Source organism: Notamacropus eugenii, chromosome 3 (assembly GCF_028372415.1).
Source record: "Notamacropus eugenii isolate mMacEug1 chromosome 3, mMacEug1.pri_v2, whole genome shotgun sequence".
Taxonomy (NCBI): Eukaryota; Metazoa; Chordata; class Mammalia; order Diprotodontia; family Macropodidae; genus Notamacropus; species Notamacropus eugenii.
This window is the reverse complement of record NC_092874.1, coordinates 275352723-275371328: the sequence shown is the minus strand read 5'-3', so window position 1 is coordinate 275371328 and position 18606 is coordinate 275352723. Positions and strand designations below refer to the sequence as shown.

Here is an 18606-nt window from a genome sequence, read left to right as displayed (position 1 = left end):
AATATTTTGCCAAACTGCCAAAGGAAGGAGTCCATGACCCAGAAAAAGGTTAGGAACCTCAAGTGCAGTTCAAAGAGCATTGGGGTCAGGGGCATGAGTATGCTCTCAGATATTTACTGGCTCTGTGATCATGGGCAGGTCCCTTAAGTCCATGGAACCTCAGTTTCATTCTCTAGCAAGGAGGGATACTAATACCTATGTGTCATCTGCTGGGAGTTTCATATATGAGAATGTCATGCCAAGTGCTTCGCTAATATCCAAACTCATATAAGTGTGAAAGCATTTATTAAACACTTGCTATATACCAAGCACTGCACTAAATGAGAAGGATACAAATTTTGCATTTGCAAAATACAAGACTGCAAAACAATTTATCTCAGAAAACTTCCATTCTAATGAGGGAAAACAATACATAAAGATGAGTGGTGCCCAAGGAAGGGCATATTGACTTGGGATGGTGAGTAGAGCCATAGAGAAAATGACTGACAGGCCCAAAAGCTTCTTTGGCTTAATTTTTGGTAATTAGTTTCTCTTATTAATAATAAGTAATTCACTGATTCATTAAACAATGACTAAACAATTAAACACTTATTAAACTTCCTCTCCAATGATAACTCTTTATTGGAGCTGTCCAGATGGACAGATAAAAATCTTATAGGATGGAAAGGCAATTGAGGGATTTTAATCTTCACCAGAAGATGCACCCTTACAAAATGAAACCTTAGATCCCTCTCAGAATCTAAGTAAGGTATTATGTGCAAGGGATACAAAGATGACATAAAGCAGGGCATGTGCTTCAGGGCTTGCAAATCTAGTGGGTGATAGTCTGTCATACAGAGCAAGTGATAGCTCTGGAGTCAAAGGACTTGAGTTCTAATTCCCCTCCTAATTAACCTTGAACAAGTTGTCTAACCTCTCTGGCCTCATGTGAAAACCAAGAGGGTTGGATGAGATCCTGACTCTGCTTACTTACAGTGTGACCCTGAGTTGGTCAACCTGTGTAAGTAATCTTTCTGGGTCTTAGTTTCCTTGTGGATAAACTGAATGGACTGGCCCAGATTAGTTTTAGGGTTCTTTCTATCTCTAAATCTGTGATCTTATAACATAACAAATTTTAAAATATTAAGAAGTATTTTTAAAGTTTCATATTTAAACATCTCATAAAAGTCTCATACCAGTTTGAGAATGTTCCCTTTTCTTGGAGCCTGGAAATGCAGTGGCCATTCATGGCCATTCTACTACTATTTGGCTCAGTAGCTTTGACTGGTCCATTTCCAACCTGGGCTGATTTATCCTTCCTGACTTTGCTCTTGAGGGTTCACCATATTGGTGCCATATTTAGGACTCAGTTGGCCTAGCCCACTGCAGCTGACAATTCCTGAAAGCCATGGGCCTCAGCCTCCCAGGTAGTGAGGATCACAAGTATATACCACCACACCTTCACCTTCTCACCCTCACCCTTACTTTTTTTTTTTTTTTACACAGGTACAAAGTGATTCTTGTCTCAAGGTGATGCAGAGGGAAATCTGGCAATAGACCCAAAGATACTTGATGTTCAGATTGCATCCATTCTGTTCTGCCTTTCCCTAGAGGGTGCATGCAGTTGGACCCCTCTGTTTCTCCTGACATTTGGAACCTCCAACTGATATTCTTTTAAGGTTGTATACCTTGCTTCAGACAAGGCTACTGTGTGGCTTGTGTTGTAAGTAATTGTAAATTATTGTAAATAATTCAGCTAATTAAAGACTAAGGAAGTGAAGGTGATATGCCCAATCAGGGGAAAAGAAACATCCCTTTTTGTGATGAGTATATTTAAGATATATACTAAAAAAAGGGTGGGAAGCACCTGAAGAGAAATAGTCGACAGTTTTAAGTTACAAGAAAAAGCAAGGACAAGGAGGAAAACTGATGAATAGAAAAATAATTGAAAATTCTGTTAAGGAATGATTCTGAGTGACTAAATTTTATTTAATGACAGTTTATAAGATGGCCAAATAGAAGCTTGTAGGGATTGTGTGTTAGGTGTTAATTAGCATGTTATCAAAGGCATCAGTAGGTCAAACAACTGAAGTATAAAGTATAAATTTACCATTTATTTTTCATTTGTCTAGGGGATAGATTAACTTCCATAGCTATGTCTAAGGTCAGATCTGTAAATGATATGTAGGATGGATTCAGTTGACCAGTCTCCTCAGAGAACATTTCAAAGAACCACAAGTTTACAGCTGAAAGGGACATCAGAGATCACCTAGTCCAACTTTACAGCTGAGGAAACTGAGATCCAAATAAATGATCTGCCTAGTCTCACACAGATAAGTAAATGGCAGGGTTGGGATTTGTACCTAGGTCTGCTGACCCTATTGTCAGTACTTTTTCCTCTGCCTTGCTGACTTTCTAGTTCTCTGGAAGCAATGATATTAAATCAATGCCCAGAGGGATCTATCAGCCACAACAGCTAATGAATACTCCCTGAGGTTTCATTGAGGTTGTAATGACCAAGATCAGGGAGATGATTGTGCTTCTGTTCTGTGTGCCCTATTAGACAACACATAGACCACTATATCAACAAATTGGATATCATTGAAAATACCAGTGACTTAGCTAATGCCTTCACTGTTATGCTTATCAAATTTGCAGGTGCCACAAAGGTGGGAGGGATTCATTGGGGAGGTTTCATTTGCTTTGATGTATCTGTTTAAATAAGCATTGTAGACTATAATGTCCTCTAGGGTAGGACTAGTTTTTGCCTTTGGGTCCTTAGCAGAATGCCTAGTAAATAGTAAGTACTTTATAAATGTCTGTTGATGAATAGATTGAGGTTGTAGAGGTGATTCTTGGGCAGATATAGATTGAAATAGATGGCCTTGGGGATTTCTTTCATAGATTCTGTGGTTGTTCCTATATCCCCACCATGAGAATATGGCCCAATGGATTCAGTTCCTGGCTCAGTCTTTCTCTCCTCCTCCTTGTCTTTATACTAGCAGTCTTCCAAATACACAGATTTTCCAGATCTTTAATCTTCTTATTTCTTGTTCAACAACATTTATCAGGTACCTTAAACATAATATAAATGTTGATTGTCATCGTTATCGTTTCTATTTGCTATGACGTGCTTCTTCAACTCCTCTCCAGTTACAGAATATGGTCATACCCTTGATCTTGCCATCACCCACATGTGTAACCCTTCTGTGCTCATGAACTCCAAAATTCTTTTATATTACCATAATCTTTTGCCATTCCATCTTTCCCTATGCTTTATGATCCTTCACCCTATTCTTCATCATCACCATGACTTCTAATCCCTCTATGCTCTCCATACTTTACCAGGTCATTATCCCAGCATATGCTACACTCTTCTCTCTTTTCAATCTTGACTCTGGTGAACTAGTTCAACTCTATACTATATCATCTATTTTCACATTTTTTGACTCATTCAATTGCCTATCACGATTTGCCAAAATTTGTATTACTTATATCACCTCACCCCCTTTTTCCCATTCATATGTTGCTGAAAGAAGCTAGAAGAAATCATGAAATTGTGCTGAAATTATGCCCTTTTGAAATGGGCTCTTCCAGCAATAAGGCCAACATTCTATTTCTCTCTAATTGAGTTCCTGCTCTATTTACCAAAAAGGCTTTTTCAAATCTTCTGATCTCTCATCAAGTCTCCCCACTCTCTCTACAAAGATCTGAGAGAAATTATTTTACTATCATGTTAATAACCAATTATTAAATTGGAATCCAAACTTTTCTCCTCAATTTCCTCATTAAGGTTCAGCTCTTTTTAAAAAATCAGTCTCTGAGGGACATGACTGATTGATGAAATTACCTCTACTCTCAAGGAACATGTTCTTCAATCTTGAGCAGGACCTCACCCAACTAGGAGACTTAACTTCTGTTTAGAGTATGACAGAATCCACACAGCTGCCAAAATAGTTTTCTTAATTTCTTAATATGTGCAGCTGCTTGCCACCTATAAACATGCCCATATCTTCCCCATCCTCCAAAAATGTTCTCTTGATCCTATCAACTCCTCTAACTATTGTCCTATCTCTTTCTTTCTCTGCTAAACTACTTGAAAAAGTCATCAATACCAGCGCCTGTTCTAAACCCTTGCAATCCTTAATCTGCTTCTAATCTCATTACTCAACTGAACCTATTCTCTTCAAAGCTGTCAGTGATCACTTACATGCCAAATCTAATGGCATTTTTCTTTTTTTTCTTTTTTTCTTTCTTTTTTTAAATTTTTTTTAATTTTTAAAAATTTTTTTTTTATTTTTTAATGTTTAACAGTCACTGCCATACAATTGAGATTTTATCCCCCCCACCTACCCCCCACTACCCCCCTCCCTCCCCACGACTGCATACAATTCTGTATAGATTCTACATATACTTTCCTATTGAGTATATTTTCACTATAGTCATGCTATGTAGTCAGACTAAAATAAATGAAAGAAATCGTATAACAAATCAGAACATGATACACAAACACATACACATACACAAACATGATCTGCTACATTTTGTGAGTGACTTCCATATTTCTTTCTCTGAGTGTGGAAGGCATTTTGCCTTGAGAACCACCTTTGGGATTTTTTTTTTTTATAAGAAGTTTTTGCGTTATTACAAAATTCCAAGTCTACCAGAAAAAACTCTCGCACACTGTGGTCGTTGCTGTGCACAAAGTTCTCCTGGTTCTGCTCCTTTCACTCAGCATCAGGTCATATAAGTCCTTCCAGGCCTCTCTGAAGTCTTCTTGTTCATCATTTCTTATGGCACAATAGTACTCCATTACATTCATATACCATAATTTATTCAGCCATTCCCCAATTGATGGACATCCCCTTGACTTCCAGTTTTTGGCAACTACATAGAGTGCTGCTATAAATATTTTTGTACATGTGGGACCCTTTCCCATCTAATGGCATTTTTCTCAGCCCTCTTCCTTCTTGTTCTCTCTGCAGCATTTGACACTTTGGATCACCTTCTGTTGGCTATTCTCTCCTCTCTCGGATTTCATATTACTGTTCAATGTTGGCTCTCCTCCTCGTCTGGCCATTCCTTCTCATCTCCTTTGCGGGAGTCCCATCACGCCTTCCACCTGTGGATATTACTACTTCCCAAATTCTGTTCAGAACCCTTTTATGTCTTCTCTCTGTTCTCTCACTTGGTTAGCTCAGCAGCTCCCATAGATTCAATTATCATCTCTATGCAAATGATTCATAGATCTATTTCTCCAACCCTCTCTCTTTTAAGCTTCAATCCCTTATTTCCAACTGCCTCTAGGGCATTTTAAATTAGATGTTGTGTGGGCATCTCAACATCAACATGTCCCAAACTGAATTAATTATTTTCCCCCTCAAACTATCCCCTCTATGAACTTCCCTTTTTTGGCACTCCTAATCAGCCAGGCTCATATCTTTACTATCATCCTCAGCCCTTCTCTCATACCACCTATGTAGCCCAAAGCCAAATCTTGTCATTTCCACCTTTACAATCTTTTATATAAATTTCCATCTCTCCACCCAAATAGCCACCACTCTATTTCAGACCTTCATCACTTTTACCTGGTCTATTGCATTAATTTCCTAATTGGTCTCCCTGCCTTAGTTTTCTCCTCACTTTAATCCATCCTCCACACAGCTGCCAAAATGGTTTTTGTTAATTTGTAGGTCTAAACATGTCACTCCCATACTCAATAAACTCCAGTTACTCCTTATTATCTGCAGAATCAAATGTAAGGTCATCTGTTAGTCATTTAAGGCTTTTTACAAACTGGTCCCTTCTAACCTTTCCAGTCTTCTCATACTTTATTCTTCTCCATACACTGTATTATCCATTGATATTAACCTACTTGCTATTCCTTAAACATATCATGATCTCCCATGGTTTTGCTTTAGCATTAGCAATTTCCCTTGCAGTTTTCCTTCAATGCTTACCTCAAATTTCACATCTTACAGGAGGTCTTTTCTGGTTCTTCCATTCACTTGAGCACTACAATCTTATATTCTGGGTCATCTCCAGTCATCTTGATGAATATCTGGTCCCTGGATCCAGATGGCTCAGGAGGAAAAAGTGAGACTGGTAACCTGCACAGACCTCACTCACTCAAAACAAAGTCAAGTGCAAGTTATGTCATCATTTCTCAGATGGCATGATCTTCTTTGAAAACGAAGGACGAATACAACAACCACTCATATTATTTTCCTTCTGTGTATTTGCATACAGGTCTTGTATGTTTTTTTTTTTGTCAAGTCAAATCAACAACTATTTATTAAGTGCTCATTATGTGCCAAGAATTGCATTAAGGGCTAGAGGTACAAAAAAGAAATGAAAAAATTAGTCCCTGCCCTCAAGGAGCTCATAATCAATTCAACATTAGATACCTTTCCCCCAATCTAAACTCTGACTTGAAATCTGTTGGGCATTTTTTCCTCTTTCTTTTTTGGTAAACAGTATTTTATTTTTTCCAATTACATGTAAAATAGTTTTCAATATTCATTTTATAAGATTTTGAGTTTCAAATTTTTCTCTCACTTTCTCTCCCCTCTGTCCTCCCAAAGACAGCAAGCAATTTGATATAGGTTATACATGTGCAATCATGTTAAACATATTTCTACATTAGTCATATTGTGAAAGAAGAATCAGATCAAAAGGAAAACACCATGAGAAAGAAAAAAAAGCAACAAAAAAGTAAAAATAATATCCTTAGATCTGTATTCGATTCCATAGTTCTTTCTTTGGATGTGGATAGCATTTTTTATAACTTTATTCTTCAAAGAAAATATCATTTCATTTTCAAACGGTAAAATGGATAGCAGTCTCCCAGATAGCCCACAGCACGCATAAGGACATAGTGTGATTAAAATAACAAAATCATCTTTTCCCCTTTTATGTGTTTGAAAAAAAAGAATTTTGTTTTAATTTGCATTTTACTGTTCTATATCAGGGACTTTGACTTATAAGGAAACTCTATGGTGGAATCTTTTTATTAGTAGAGAAGGCTAATTGGAATTGTCTTGGACCATTGTATTCCTGAGAAGAGCTAAATCTATCATAGCTGATCATCATACAATGTTGCTGTTACTATGTACAATGTTCCCTTGGTTCTGCTCACTTCACTCAGCATCAGTTCATGTGAGTCTTTCCAGGTTTTTCTGAAATCTGCTTGTTCATCATTTCTTACAGAACAATAGTATTCCATTACATTCATACACCACAATTTGTTCAGCCTTTCCCCAACTGATGGGCATTTGCTCAATTTCCAATTCTTTGCCACCATAAAAAGAGCTGCTCTAAATATTTTTGTCCATGTGGGTCCTTTGCCCTCTTTTATGATCTCTTTCAGATACAGACTTGGTAGTGCCATTGCTGAATCAAAAGGTATACACAGTTTGGTCGCCCCTTGGCTCTATGCTCTGATTTATTTGTTGTATCCTATATTAGAATGTAGAGTGGAATCTCAAATACCCTTTAAAGGCAAAGGTTCTTTTATGGTTTTTCCCTCCTTTGTATCCTCTACGTTTAACATAGTTCCTGGAACATAGTGAGCACTTAATATGTGCTTATTAAATTGATTGATTTATTGATGTCTGCATGATAACAAATTAGATGGACTGTATATCTCTCATCTTTTGTGATTGTCTCTATTTGGCATTCAAAACCCTTCACCTAGCCCCTTTTTGCCTTACTCCCCAAGACATACTCTTCAGTCCAGTGCTGTCCCACAAATAAGACTCTCCATCTCTTGGCTTCTATTTTTCTATACTAATTAATCCCTCTAATGAGCAATTTGAATGGTATGGACCCTACAAATTGCAGCAGTGGCTTTTAGCCTTGTTTATTTAGCCTTCTCTACTAGTAAAAAATTGTACTATAGAGTTTCCTCATAAGCCAAAGGCCCTGATATGGAACAGTAAAATGTAAATTGAAATGAAATTCTTTTTTTTTTTTTTGCAAACACATAAAAGGGGAAAAAGAGGATTTTGTGATTTTAATCATACTATGTCCTTATGCCTGCTGTGGCCTGTCTGGGAGACTGCTAACCATTCCATTGTTTGAAAATGAAATGATATTTTCTTTGAAGAATAAAATTACAGTAACATTTCTGGGTTTGGTGGAAGATACTGAAGTGTGCTATTTCTATCACTGTTAGAATGTGTTTTTTGTAGGCTGCCTGTATCGCTTAATACAGAGTGAATACATTCAAGTACCATAGTGGATCTAGCATCTCCTTTATGGGGGTTCTCCTCAGATCATGTGAATGACAACCATTCATGCCTGCCCATCCTTTGTGAATCTTGTCCAAGGAATCCTAAGGGGTCAGCCCAACATGTTGGGAGCCTTCCTGTCATCCTCTTGATAGCCAAAAGGCTATTCATTGATTATTTCTGTCTCTCACCAAGTAAACAACTCAATTTTAATTCATTTAAATTAAATTTTATTTTATTAAAGCTCTACTATTAGAGGCAGCATGGGGTCATGGATAGACAGGGAAACCTCTGATACATCTTCACCATTTTTTGTGACCCAAGGCAAGTCACCTCGCCTTTTGGTGCTCTAGGGAACTCTACAAGACTTAAGTTTCAGAGAATGTGTCAACCTGTATCAGTAGAGTGATATACTAAACCAAGAGTTCTAGGGAAGGAGACCAATGAAGTTGTAGGTCTTGCCCCTATCCTGAGGTTCTCAGAATTGGGATAGGTCCTAAGGATGCAAAGATAAAATGAGAGTCCCTGCCCTCAAGGACTTCCTATTCTACTGGGTAGAAACAATTTGAACACATACATAGAAGTAAATACAGGAAAATTAGGTGGCACATGGTATAGAGTGCTGGGCCTGGAGTCAGAAAGAATCATCAGAGATCCTGGAGTGGTTTGCTATTTCCTTCTCCAGCTCATTTTACAGATGAGGAAACTGAGGCAAATAGGCTTCAGTGATTTGCCCAGGGTCACACAGCTAGTTAGTGGCTGGGGCCAGATTCAAACTCACGAACACTCTCAAATCTTTGTCAAGAAAACCTCCAATGGGGTCTTGAAGAGTCAGACATGACTGAAAAACAAAGCAATTTCCAGGAAGAATATAAGGGGCAGTTTGTTAACAATAGAACAGGTTCCTTGGGGGAAAATGAAAAAGTAGAGAAGAATGGGGTGGTACTTGGAGAGATAAGGCTGACAGGGATGGGTGTGAGGTACCTAAGTATGATTATGGATAGTGCTGGACTTGGAGTCAGGAAGGCCTGAGTGTGAATCCTGCCTCATAGTTGTGGTTGTGGTTTGTCCTTTGTTTTCAAAGAGGTCCAGTGATGTTATGGGGTGATGTCTTGACTTTGGAGTGAATTGGATTTAAGAGAGGCAGAGTTGCTTAGTCATCACCTGCACTTCCTCTTCCAGAGTCATCAACGTTCGTGGCAAGACAAAAGTCAATGGTGACTGGTCATGGCCCTGGATGCAGTGGATGACAATGGATTCTTTGATGTGTGACCAAGCTCCACAGTGCCTGCTTCAGCCACCTTCATAGCTGTGGGACAAACTGAGGCAAATGGGGTTTCATGGAGCATTAGTACCTCTGGTCTGAGGGCTTGCTGAGCTGTTTTCAGGGCTGCTCATTCACCTTTAGTGCTCACTTTCACCCAATTTTCCCCTGTTGCTCCAAGAAGCTATTAACATGTACAGGCCAACCCAGGCTGAGGATAACTGATGGGCCTCAAGCTCATTGGTGAGTTAGGGGGGTATCTACCCCAAGCATGTGAAGACCTCCTCCAGCAGAATAGGCAGATGAGGACAATTTGTTCCAATGGCCACAAAAGTGGCTGAAGCAAGAGCTTTGGAGTGCTTAGAGCTTGGTCAGACATAGAAGATGCCAAGGTCACCCATTGCATCCCATCCATTTCCAGTCATCCTGACTTTTGACATGTCACTGGACTTTGATGACTCTGGAAGATAATGATGCTCATGATTTTGTGCAGTTCTGCCTCAAATCCAATTCAGGAGAGTCACAATATCACCTATGATGTCATTGGTCCCCTTTGAAGAAGAACAAACAATAGTCCTGCTAAAACTGACCCTGGGGGCATAGGTTGTAGAAGAGAAAGGGTGGAATGAAACATCTCAGGACATTATAAAGCACACTCAAATGATCACAATCTGTACCAAAAAATTAATCCCTAATAAATATTCTCTGCTGCCCTGGATTCTTCCACATTTCCCTAACTACTCCATTCTCTCCACAGTTGAATCCTGCTGATCAGCCACATATACTCAGGGAATTTTAATAACAGAGATATTTTGATACTAAGCAACCTATAAATAGGAAGGGATAGCCAAAAACACATAGAAGGTATTACGGCAGTGAACGCTTGTTTGATTGATTGCTGCATAGAATCTCTTTTGTCCTGTTTGTTGTTTTGAACTATTGATGCAGCTGCTTCTTTCAGGTATGGTGGGTGGCATGGTGGAATGTTTTGGAATGAGAAGACCTGGGGTTTCCTCCTATCTCAATGTCTTAGAGTCATTCCTCCTTAGCCTTGTAGACTAATTAGCTGAGTGACCCTGACCAAGAGACTTTAACCTCTCTCAGCCTCAATTTCCTTATCTATAAGATGGTAATAATAATATTGCTGCTTGCTGCCCTTTGTCCTTAATTTCTCAAAGAGGATCATGACTTCAGGGAGGAAACTCCATGACATGCAAGTAAATTGGATTTAAGTGAGGAAGGGTTGTGCAAAATCACCAACCTCACTTTCTCCTCCAGAGCCATCTGGGTCCAGTGGCAAGATATAGATCAGGATGACTGGAGATGGCCCAGGATGCATTGGGGGACCTTAGCCTTTTCAAGGTAAGGTCTTCAACAGGTCTCATTTTGACTGAGGCAAAGCAGCAGCAGAAAACTTATCTATAAAATGGGTATAATAATATCTCCAGTTTTAAAGGGCTTTTGTGAAGATCAAAGTTTATACATACACACATACGTGTTTGTATAGATATACACATATATGTATGTATATATAATATATATCTATATATGCCTTTGTTCATCTTTAAGTATTCCCTATGCTAGCTATAGTTATGATGATGAGGGAGGAGGAAGAGGAGGTCAGTGAAGGAAGTCGCAGCTGAACTAGCCCACAACTGAGAAGCATTGGGGAACTGAGTGGGATCATAGGTCTATAGATTGCTTTGCCCTCCCCAGAAGCAAAGGTAACGTTGATCTGATTAACAGTATCTTAGAAATTAAGTGGCAGGGGTGTGGTTTGTACCTGAGTGGTGCATAGCAGATATCCAGGCCCTGGACTGCCTGATAGGCAAGAAGGGGGGCAGTCCTGGGTGGTTAGTTAGAGAGGGATTTAGTCTGTTTGAGTAGTAACCCTGTGACAGGTAGGTTATCTTCTCTTGTATTTCTAGGGCAGTTGGATAGTGAAGTGGATTGAGTCAGAGGCTGGTCGTATCTTCTTTCTGATACTAGCTGGGTAACCCTGGGCAGGTCACTTAATCTCCGTCCATCTCAGTTTCCTCATTTGTAAAATAGAGATAATAATAGTGCTTACTTTCTAAGATGGTTGTGAGGAGCAAATGAAATAAAACATGAAATGCTCTACAAATCTTAAAGATGTATGTAAATGCCAATAATGTCTACCAGCACTTCTCTTTTCTCTGATTCTTTTGAGTTCTATTCTTGTACTGTGTTGTACATGACTCACCCTCACCATGGCCCTTTGGGTGAGCCTTAGAATCAATCACACAAAGCATGTGTAGATAAAAATGAAAAATCACATATTTATGTTTTTTTCTTCCAAAAGATTTGCAAGTGCCCTGTAAAATGACACATTATTCAGAGAGAGACAGGGACAGAGAGACAGAAAGACAGACAGAAACAGAGACAGAGAGACACAGAGATAGAGATGCAGAGACAGAAATAGAGAGACAGAGAAAGGGACAGAGAGACACAGAGATAGAGATAGAGATACAGAGAAACACAGAAACAGATATAAGGAAACAGACAGAGTCAGACAGAAACAGGGAGGGACAGAGAGACAAACAGAGACAGATAAAGAAACAGAGACAGAAAGAAACAGCAGGACAGAGAGATAGGCAGAAACCCTCTAGCTCTGGTTTGAGGCTACTGCTTGGAAAGCTAGGGTAGAAGGAAGTAGGCAGGTGAGCTCAACTCAGCTTTTTATAGCAGAGCTTCCAATTTGAATTATTCTTGATAATTAGGTGCCACACTTAATAGTCTCTGCATTTCTAATAGAATGCAAATTCTGTCAAGTTCTATGAGGCAGCTAAGTGGCTGATAAGAGTGCTGGATCTGGAGTCGGGAAGACCTCACTTCAAAACTGGGTGACCCTGGACAAGTCAATTAACTTCTGTCTGCTTCCTCAAGTTCCTCAACAATAAAAAGGGGGAAAAAAAAGAAAACAAAAAGAATAAAAGGAGGTCATAACAGCATCTACCTTCCAGGGTTGCTATAAGAATCAAATAAGTCAATATTTGCAAAATGTTTAGCACAGTGCCTGAGACAATGATACATACCTATTGCTTTCCCCTTCTGTCCCTGCTCTCTAAATTCAGTACACCGTGTCAAAATACTGCTTACCCCACTTTAGTTATGTCTCCACTGATATTAAAAAGATTTTAGCAATAGAAAGGGATCTATTTCAACTCCTTTACTTTAGGATCCAGAGAAGTTAAATGATTTATTCAGCGGCTATTCTAGTTAGTGATAGAGCTAGGAAATAGAACTTGCCCTTCTAATTGGTTCATTGGTCTTGTGACCACATTTTTTCCCCATTCATTTATAAAATAGGATAATGTTATTGGCACCAAAGATTTATTATGAGATTGCTTGGTACCTAGCACTTATTTAAGCACCTAATGGAGGCAGTGCATTATACTAGCTGCAGGGGGCTGAAGGGAGATACCAAGACTGTAAGACTTAAAGATTCCAGAGCTGATAGTCCAGAAGGGGCAATATGCATAAATCGGTGCCTATAATACAAAATGTTATGTGATTAAAGAAGTACAAAATGCTATGTGAGAGCTGAGGGAGAAAGTATTACTAACTGGGTGTGAGGATCAATGAAAGTTTTATGGAGGAGGTGTCATTTAAAAGCATTCCGGTTCCCACAACTGGCAGGGAGGGAGGGATGGGGGAAAAAGCAATCAAGACCAAAAATAAACCTAACAAACAATGATAAAAAGTTGGGAGAGCGTGGAACGACTATGGGAGATGGCAAGAGAATCAGTTTGACTAAAGTACAGATATCTATCAGAGAGAAGTGCTGAGATAAGGTTAGAACCACAAGGTGATACCACAGGATTACTCAATTACTGATTTTATACTCAAACATTTATACTCAATTGGGCAGCTAGGTGGTATAGTGGCTAGAGAGCCAGGTCTGGAGTCAGGAAGACGAGTTCAAATGCAGCCTCAGATACTTATTAGCTGTGTGCCTCTGGGCAAGTTACTTAACCCTATTTGGCTCAGTTTCCTCACCTGTAAAATGACCTCTAGAAGGAAATAGCAAGCTACTTCAGTGTCTTCATCAAGAAAACCCCAAATGGGGTCAGGAAGGGTTGGACAGGACTCAAGAGTAACAAAAACACTTAATTGATAAGACAATAGTGAGTCACTGAAAATTTCTAAGGATTAGGAAAGCTTTTTCTTTCTGACTAGACTCAGCACTCCATCTGCTATGCCACCTAATAGAACTTGACACAACTTGCATCCCATTAGACATGGATCATAAAGGGCAAAGTGGTGAAAGGTGATTTGGAAGTGGAGGTGGTGGTAGTGAGGAAACCAGAGCAGAAAGGTGTGTAGGATGGAGGAGGGTATGGTAATACTTCAGCTCAGCTAGGCAACAAATGGGGGACATAGGGTTGGAGAAGTGAGAATGAGGAACAAGTTTTGGTGAAATAGTTATGGGAATTATTTTGTAGACAGAATCCACAGGAATTGTAAGGAATGAAGAGGACAGTCCAGGGTTAGGAACATGGGAGATGGGGTGCCAAAGACACCACAACAAGGAGAGGAGAAAGTACAATTTCAGACAGATAGAGTTTTAATACTTGTAGTACTATCCAGAAGATAATTATCTTCATGGAGAGCAGGGATTGTTTTTTGACTCTTTGTACTGCACCAAATAAATGCTGACTTAATTAAAAATGATTGACTGGAGTTCGGAGAGGTGGAATCCTGATCTGGACTTTGGGATGTGTGATAATAATACATAGGAGAGGCTCATAGGTTCATATATTTAGAAATTCGAGTAGCCTGAGACGTTACCCAACCGCTAAGAAAGCAAGAAAGGAAGAAAGGAAGGAAGGAAGGAAGGAAGGAAGGAAGGAAGAAAGAAAAAGAAAGAAAGAAAGAAAAACTGTGACCTAAAGTGGCTTAATGACTTGCCTAAGATTATGCAGGTAAGGACAAAACTTGGGGCAATATCAGTATCATGGAGGAAGAAGGCTGAGCATTTTAATGAGCACGAGCTGATTAAGTTAGAGGCAGGTTGGCTTGGTGAATCAAAGGCTCGAAGATTCCCGAAATCAGCCCCACCTCTGACACCTTCTGGCCGCAGGCTCCAAGGCTGCTCATGTGACTTCTCGGGGTCCCAGGAAACTGTGAGACAGAATAGCTTGTGTGTGTGTAATGTGCATGAAACACGCACGTGTGTAACGTACACGAAATATACATGGGTGTAATATACACGAAACATACATGGGTGTAACATACACGAAACATACATGGGTGAAATATACACGAAACGTAAGCGGGTGTAGTATACACGAACTATACCCGGGTGTAATATACACGAACTATACACGGGTGTAACATACACGAAACATACATGGGTGTAACATACACGAAACATACATGGGTGTAACATACACGAAACATACATGGGTGTAACATACACGAAACATACATGGGTGTAACACACGAAACATACATGGGTGAAATATACACGAAACGTAAGCGGGTGTAACATACACGAAACATGCCCGCGTGTGTGTAACGCGCACGAAATATGCATTGTTAGAGTTAGCCAGAGCGGTCAAACGTCAGATTCTGTCCAGAAGAGGAAAGAAATTCCATTATACAAAAAGTCACATTCCAGACTCGTCTCCCCGGGAGCCCCATCTTTCCTGGGTAGGGCTGCGGGGGGATTCGCCGACGCCGGAGGCGAGGAAGGGGAGGACGAAGAGCGGAGTGGGGAGGAGGGGCAGGAGGCCAGTTTCGGGGTTCTCCGTCGGGGGTGGCGGGCAGGGTTGCCCAGCAGTTCCCCGGTGTCAGGGTGGCTGCGGATGCCAGGGCTGCCCCGCCAAGCTCCGGGCCCCCTCAGCCGTTGGCCGTGGGGGAGGACGAAGCCCGGTCCGGAGCGAGCCCCCGAGGGTCCGAGGGTGGGACTTCTCAGCCTTCGGTCTCGCGCCCTGACCCCGGCCGGGGTGGGGAAGGTGGCGCACGCGCGCCCCACCCGCCGGAAGGCTCCGTCCGCTCGCTAGTTAGTCAGCCTTTCGCCCACGCACGCCCCGCCCCCGCCGGCCTGGATTGGCCCCTGCCTCCGGCTCCGCCCCTAGGGGAGGGTCCGGACGGGCTCTCTCGGCTCCCTCTTCCCGCCCGGGGCCGGGAGGTGGCGCCCCCGCCCCCGCTGTCAGTGGCCGCGCGACTGCGCGCTCCCTCCTCGAAGACCGGCCGAGTGAGGGGCCGTGGAGGCTGCCCGAGCGGCCGCCGCCCTCCTGCCCTGGCTCGGGCCCCGAGCTCCACCATGCTCCGGCGGATCTTGCAGCGGGTAAGAGCCGAGGGCCGTGGCGGCGGCAGGCCCCGGGGCCGGCCGCGAGATTAGGCCTCTGAGCGGGAGCGGGGCGGATTAGGGGGTGGGGTGGGGTCGCGCTCCCTCTGAGGTGTGAGGGGGAGGGGCGGGGCCGGGCGGGGGCGCACGCGCTCTGGGGTGTGTTTGTGGCCGGGGGCCGCGCTCCGCGCCCCTCCCTCCGGGCTGCCGTTACGGCGACCGTCTGGACTACGGTGTCATTGAGAACGTGGCGGCCCGAGCCGGGGCTGGGGTGGGAGGGGTGGGGGATGGTGGAGGGGCGGGGCCTCGCCCGCCCCGCCCCCGCTGACCTTTAGGCAGCGACCCTCAGGGCGTCCCCTTCCCCGGCCGCAGGGGCACGTGGGTGACTCGGGGCGCCCTAGGAGCCCCACGTGCTCCTCCCCCGATCGCTGCCAGGTCACGGGAAGCCGAGGTCCTCCGGATGCGCCCCGGGGCCTGGCACGCAGGAGGCGCTGCCCAAGTGTGTGCGCACCTCGGGGAGGTGGGGGTCCCACCACCCGGACCCAGGCAGGCGGGAGCCAGAAGCCTTGCTGGGCCGATCCGAGGACGAAGGAAGTGCGGGGTTGGAAGCCGTGGTGGTGGTGGTGCGGCCAGGGTGGCCACCCAGGAGAGTTGAGTCATCCAGTGCCTGCCCGAGGGAGTGTGCCAGCTTCTCTCAGCTGGCTGGCCCTGTCAGTGTCATGTAGAACTTGGTCATGTATCCAGGGGAAGTGGAAGAACCAGGGCGTTCGGATCGGACGCTCTAAAAAAGACGAGTTCGGATGTCCAAAGGGCTGCGCGGAGCCTCTTCCTTTGTAAGAGGACTCTAGTAATAAGGGCAGGTCCTGGCTTCTGTTCAGCAGAAAAGACGTCTTCGTGTCATTTACTTGCAACATGTAACTCATTTTCAGGAACCCTTTCTCTTATGCCTCAGATTTGTTCTGTAGCTGAAGATAGTTGGCCTAGGATTTGTGTAAAGGTTTATGATGAAAAGAAAGTGTTTAAGGACTTCAAGGTGCCTTCTGAAAGGTATGTGGAGAGAGCTGCCAGAAAATTCAGGATACTTTGAAGTAGTGCTGGTTAATACTGTGAGGAATTAAGGTTAGGCAAATTTATTTGTTTTTCCTTGTTGATAGGAGGAAATAAATAGTGTTGGAGATTCCAAAGGAAAACAAGAAATTGGGATTAATGTATGTAAGCAGATAAGTATTTTATGAAGCTATCAAAACAGGAGGAACAAGTTGGTGAAATCTTTTGATGTTAATTACAGGTATTTCCATTGTGAACTTAAAGTTTCCAAAGCTAGCTGTTACACTTTGATTAAAATGTAACCCTCATGTAATTTAGAACTTAAGGACATTTTTAAATCATTCTAGAAACAATCATTTTTTTTAACCTCCTGAATTTTTTTGAATAAGAATACAGTAATTATAATGCAGTTAGTGTTTACCTTTTTTTTAAAGGGGTATGGTTAGTATGTACAAACAGGTATAACTTGAATCTTTAAGTTGTGTCACATGGCAACATTTTAATTTCACCCCACCCTGACAACCTGGTATTTCTTGTAAGAAGAAATGACATTAGACAAACTGAAGTATGTTTAGACAGTATGTTGGGAAATGGTCCGCATACTGTAAACTGTGTTATATATCATTTAGTGTTGTGGTCTTTGATGACCTTTTTGTTTCAGTCACAATTGTTTTTCTTTAGAAAAGTGCTCTTTAAGTAACATTTTTAAAAGAAGCAGCAAATCTTGTACTTACTATTATTTATAACTTTGAACCTAACCCCAAAAAGTACTAAAAGGGGATGGGATCTAGAGCTGGAAGGGACCTTAGAGGGCATTTAATTCATTAATTTGCTAATTAAGAAACTGAGACCCAGAAAAGTTAAAGTGACTCATCTTGAAATTACCCAGTTCTGAGAAATGGCTTATCTGGGATTATGCCAGTCAGTCAAACACACAGGTAATTGAGCTTCAATCTAATACCGAATTTTATTGTTGCGGTTTTAACAAATTATATTGGATCATAGAATCATGAATGTAGAGCTGGAAAGGTCTTCAGAATTCTGGTCCAGCTTCCTTACTTTGTAGAAGAGGTGATGAAGCAGAAAGTGGCTTACTTGGGATTCAAATTCAAGTCTGTGACTCGAGGTTCAATATTCTTTTCCATTACACCATGCTGCATTCCTAAATGTACCTTCTTAAAGCATCATGATCCTGCCCCTCCCCCCCCATACCTATCTTGTTACCTATCCAGAGCCCTAGCTTAGTTACTCATAGTTGCATCCCACCTATCTAGTCTGAGAGATACCTATGAGGTTCACTTTGCCTCCTTGTGTTTAGGGCCTGTAATTCAAATCCTTTGTAGAAGGTGCAGAACTTTGCAGGTAGCTTGCTCTCTATTTTCCATCGGTAGCTCTACCTCGTTTCTACCACATTATGCTCAAGTGTGGGGTACTGAGATACAAATGTAGATGTCAGCACTTCCTCCCTTCAAAGAGCTCACATTCTAATAGGGATATAAAGCACATTAGTTGATAAATACAGGATATCTTCAAAATAAATACATTGGTTTGAGGAGCTATTAACACTTGGCAGAATCACGAAAGTCCACTTGAAGTAGGTAATACCTGAGTGAGCCTTAAAGGGAGCTTCTGGTTTCAAGAGTTGGAGAAGAGGAAAGAGGACTTTTCAGACTTGAGAGCCAGCTTGTGCCAGGGCCTGGACACAAGAGATGTTTGGATTGTAGAGTGCATGAGGGGTGGAATATGTAATGAGCCCTAAAAGATGCGGG

The 18606-nt window shown here is 41.9% G+C and overlaps 1 protein-coding gene and 1 long non-coding RNA gene across 6 annotated transcripts in view; one reads left to right on the top strand and one right to left on the bottom strand.

The window, feature by feature from the left end:
• Positions 1-14399: 14399 nt before the first annotated feature.
• The window catches only part of EEA1 (early endosome antigen 1), a 132419-nt gene continuing 128212 nt past the window's right edge, over positions 14400-18606 (top strand). For 2 of the 5 annotated variants that reach the window (XM_072655565.1, XM_072655561.1), the window contains exon 1: positions 16539-16623. In XM_072655565.1, coding sequence (XP_072511666.1) covers positions 16591-16623 — 33 coding nt within the window. In that variant the 5' untranslated portion in view covers positions 16539-16590. Of the gene's footprint in view, positions 14421-15159; positions 15791-16144; positions 16838-18606 lie in introns of those variants that run through there. The other 3 variants (XM_072655563.1, XM_072655562.1, XM_072655566.1) reach the window with 3 other exon arrangements.
• LOC140534488 (uncharacterized) lies at positions 14456-16391 on the bottom strand. Its single transcript, XR_011977339.1, has 3 exons — positions 16302-16391; positions 14992-15069; positions 14456-14619 (listed from the first exon to the last, which is right to left on the bottom strand). It is a non-coding gene; the product is annotated as an uncharacterized lncRNA (long non-coding RNA).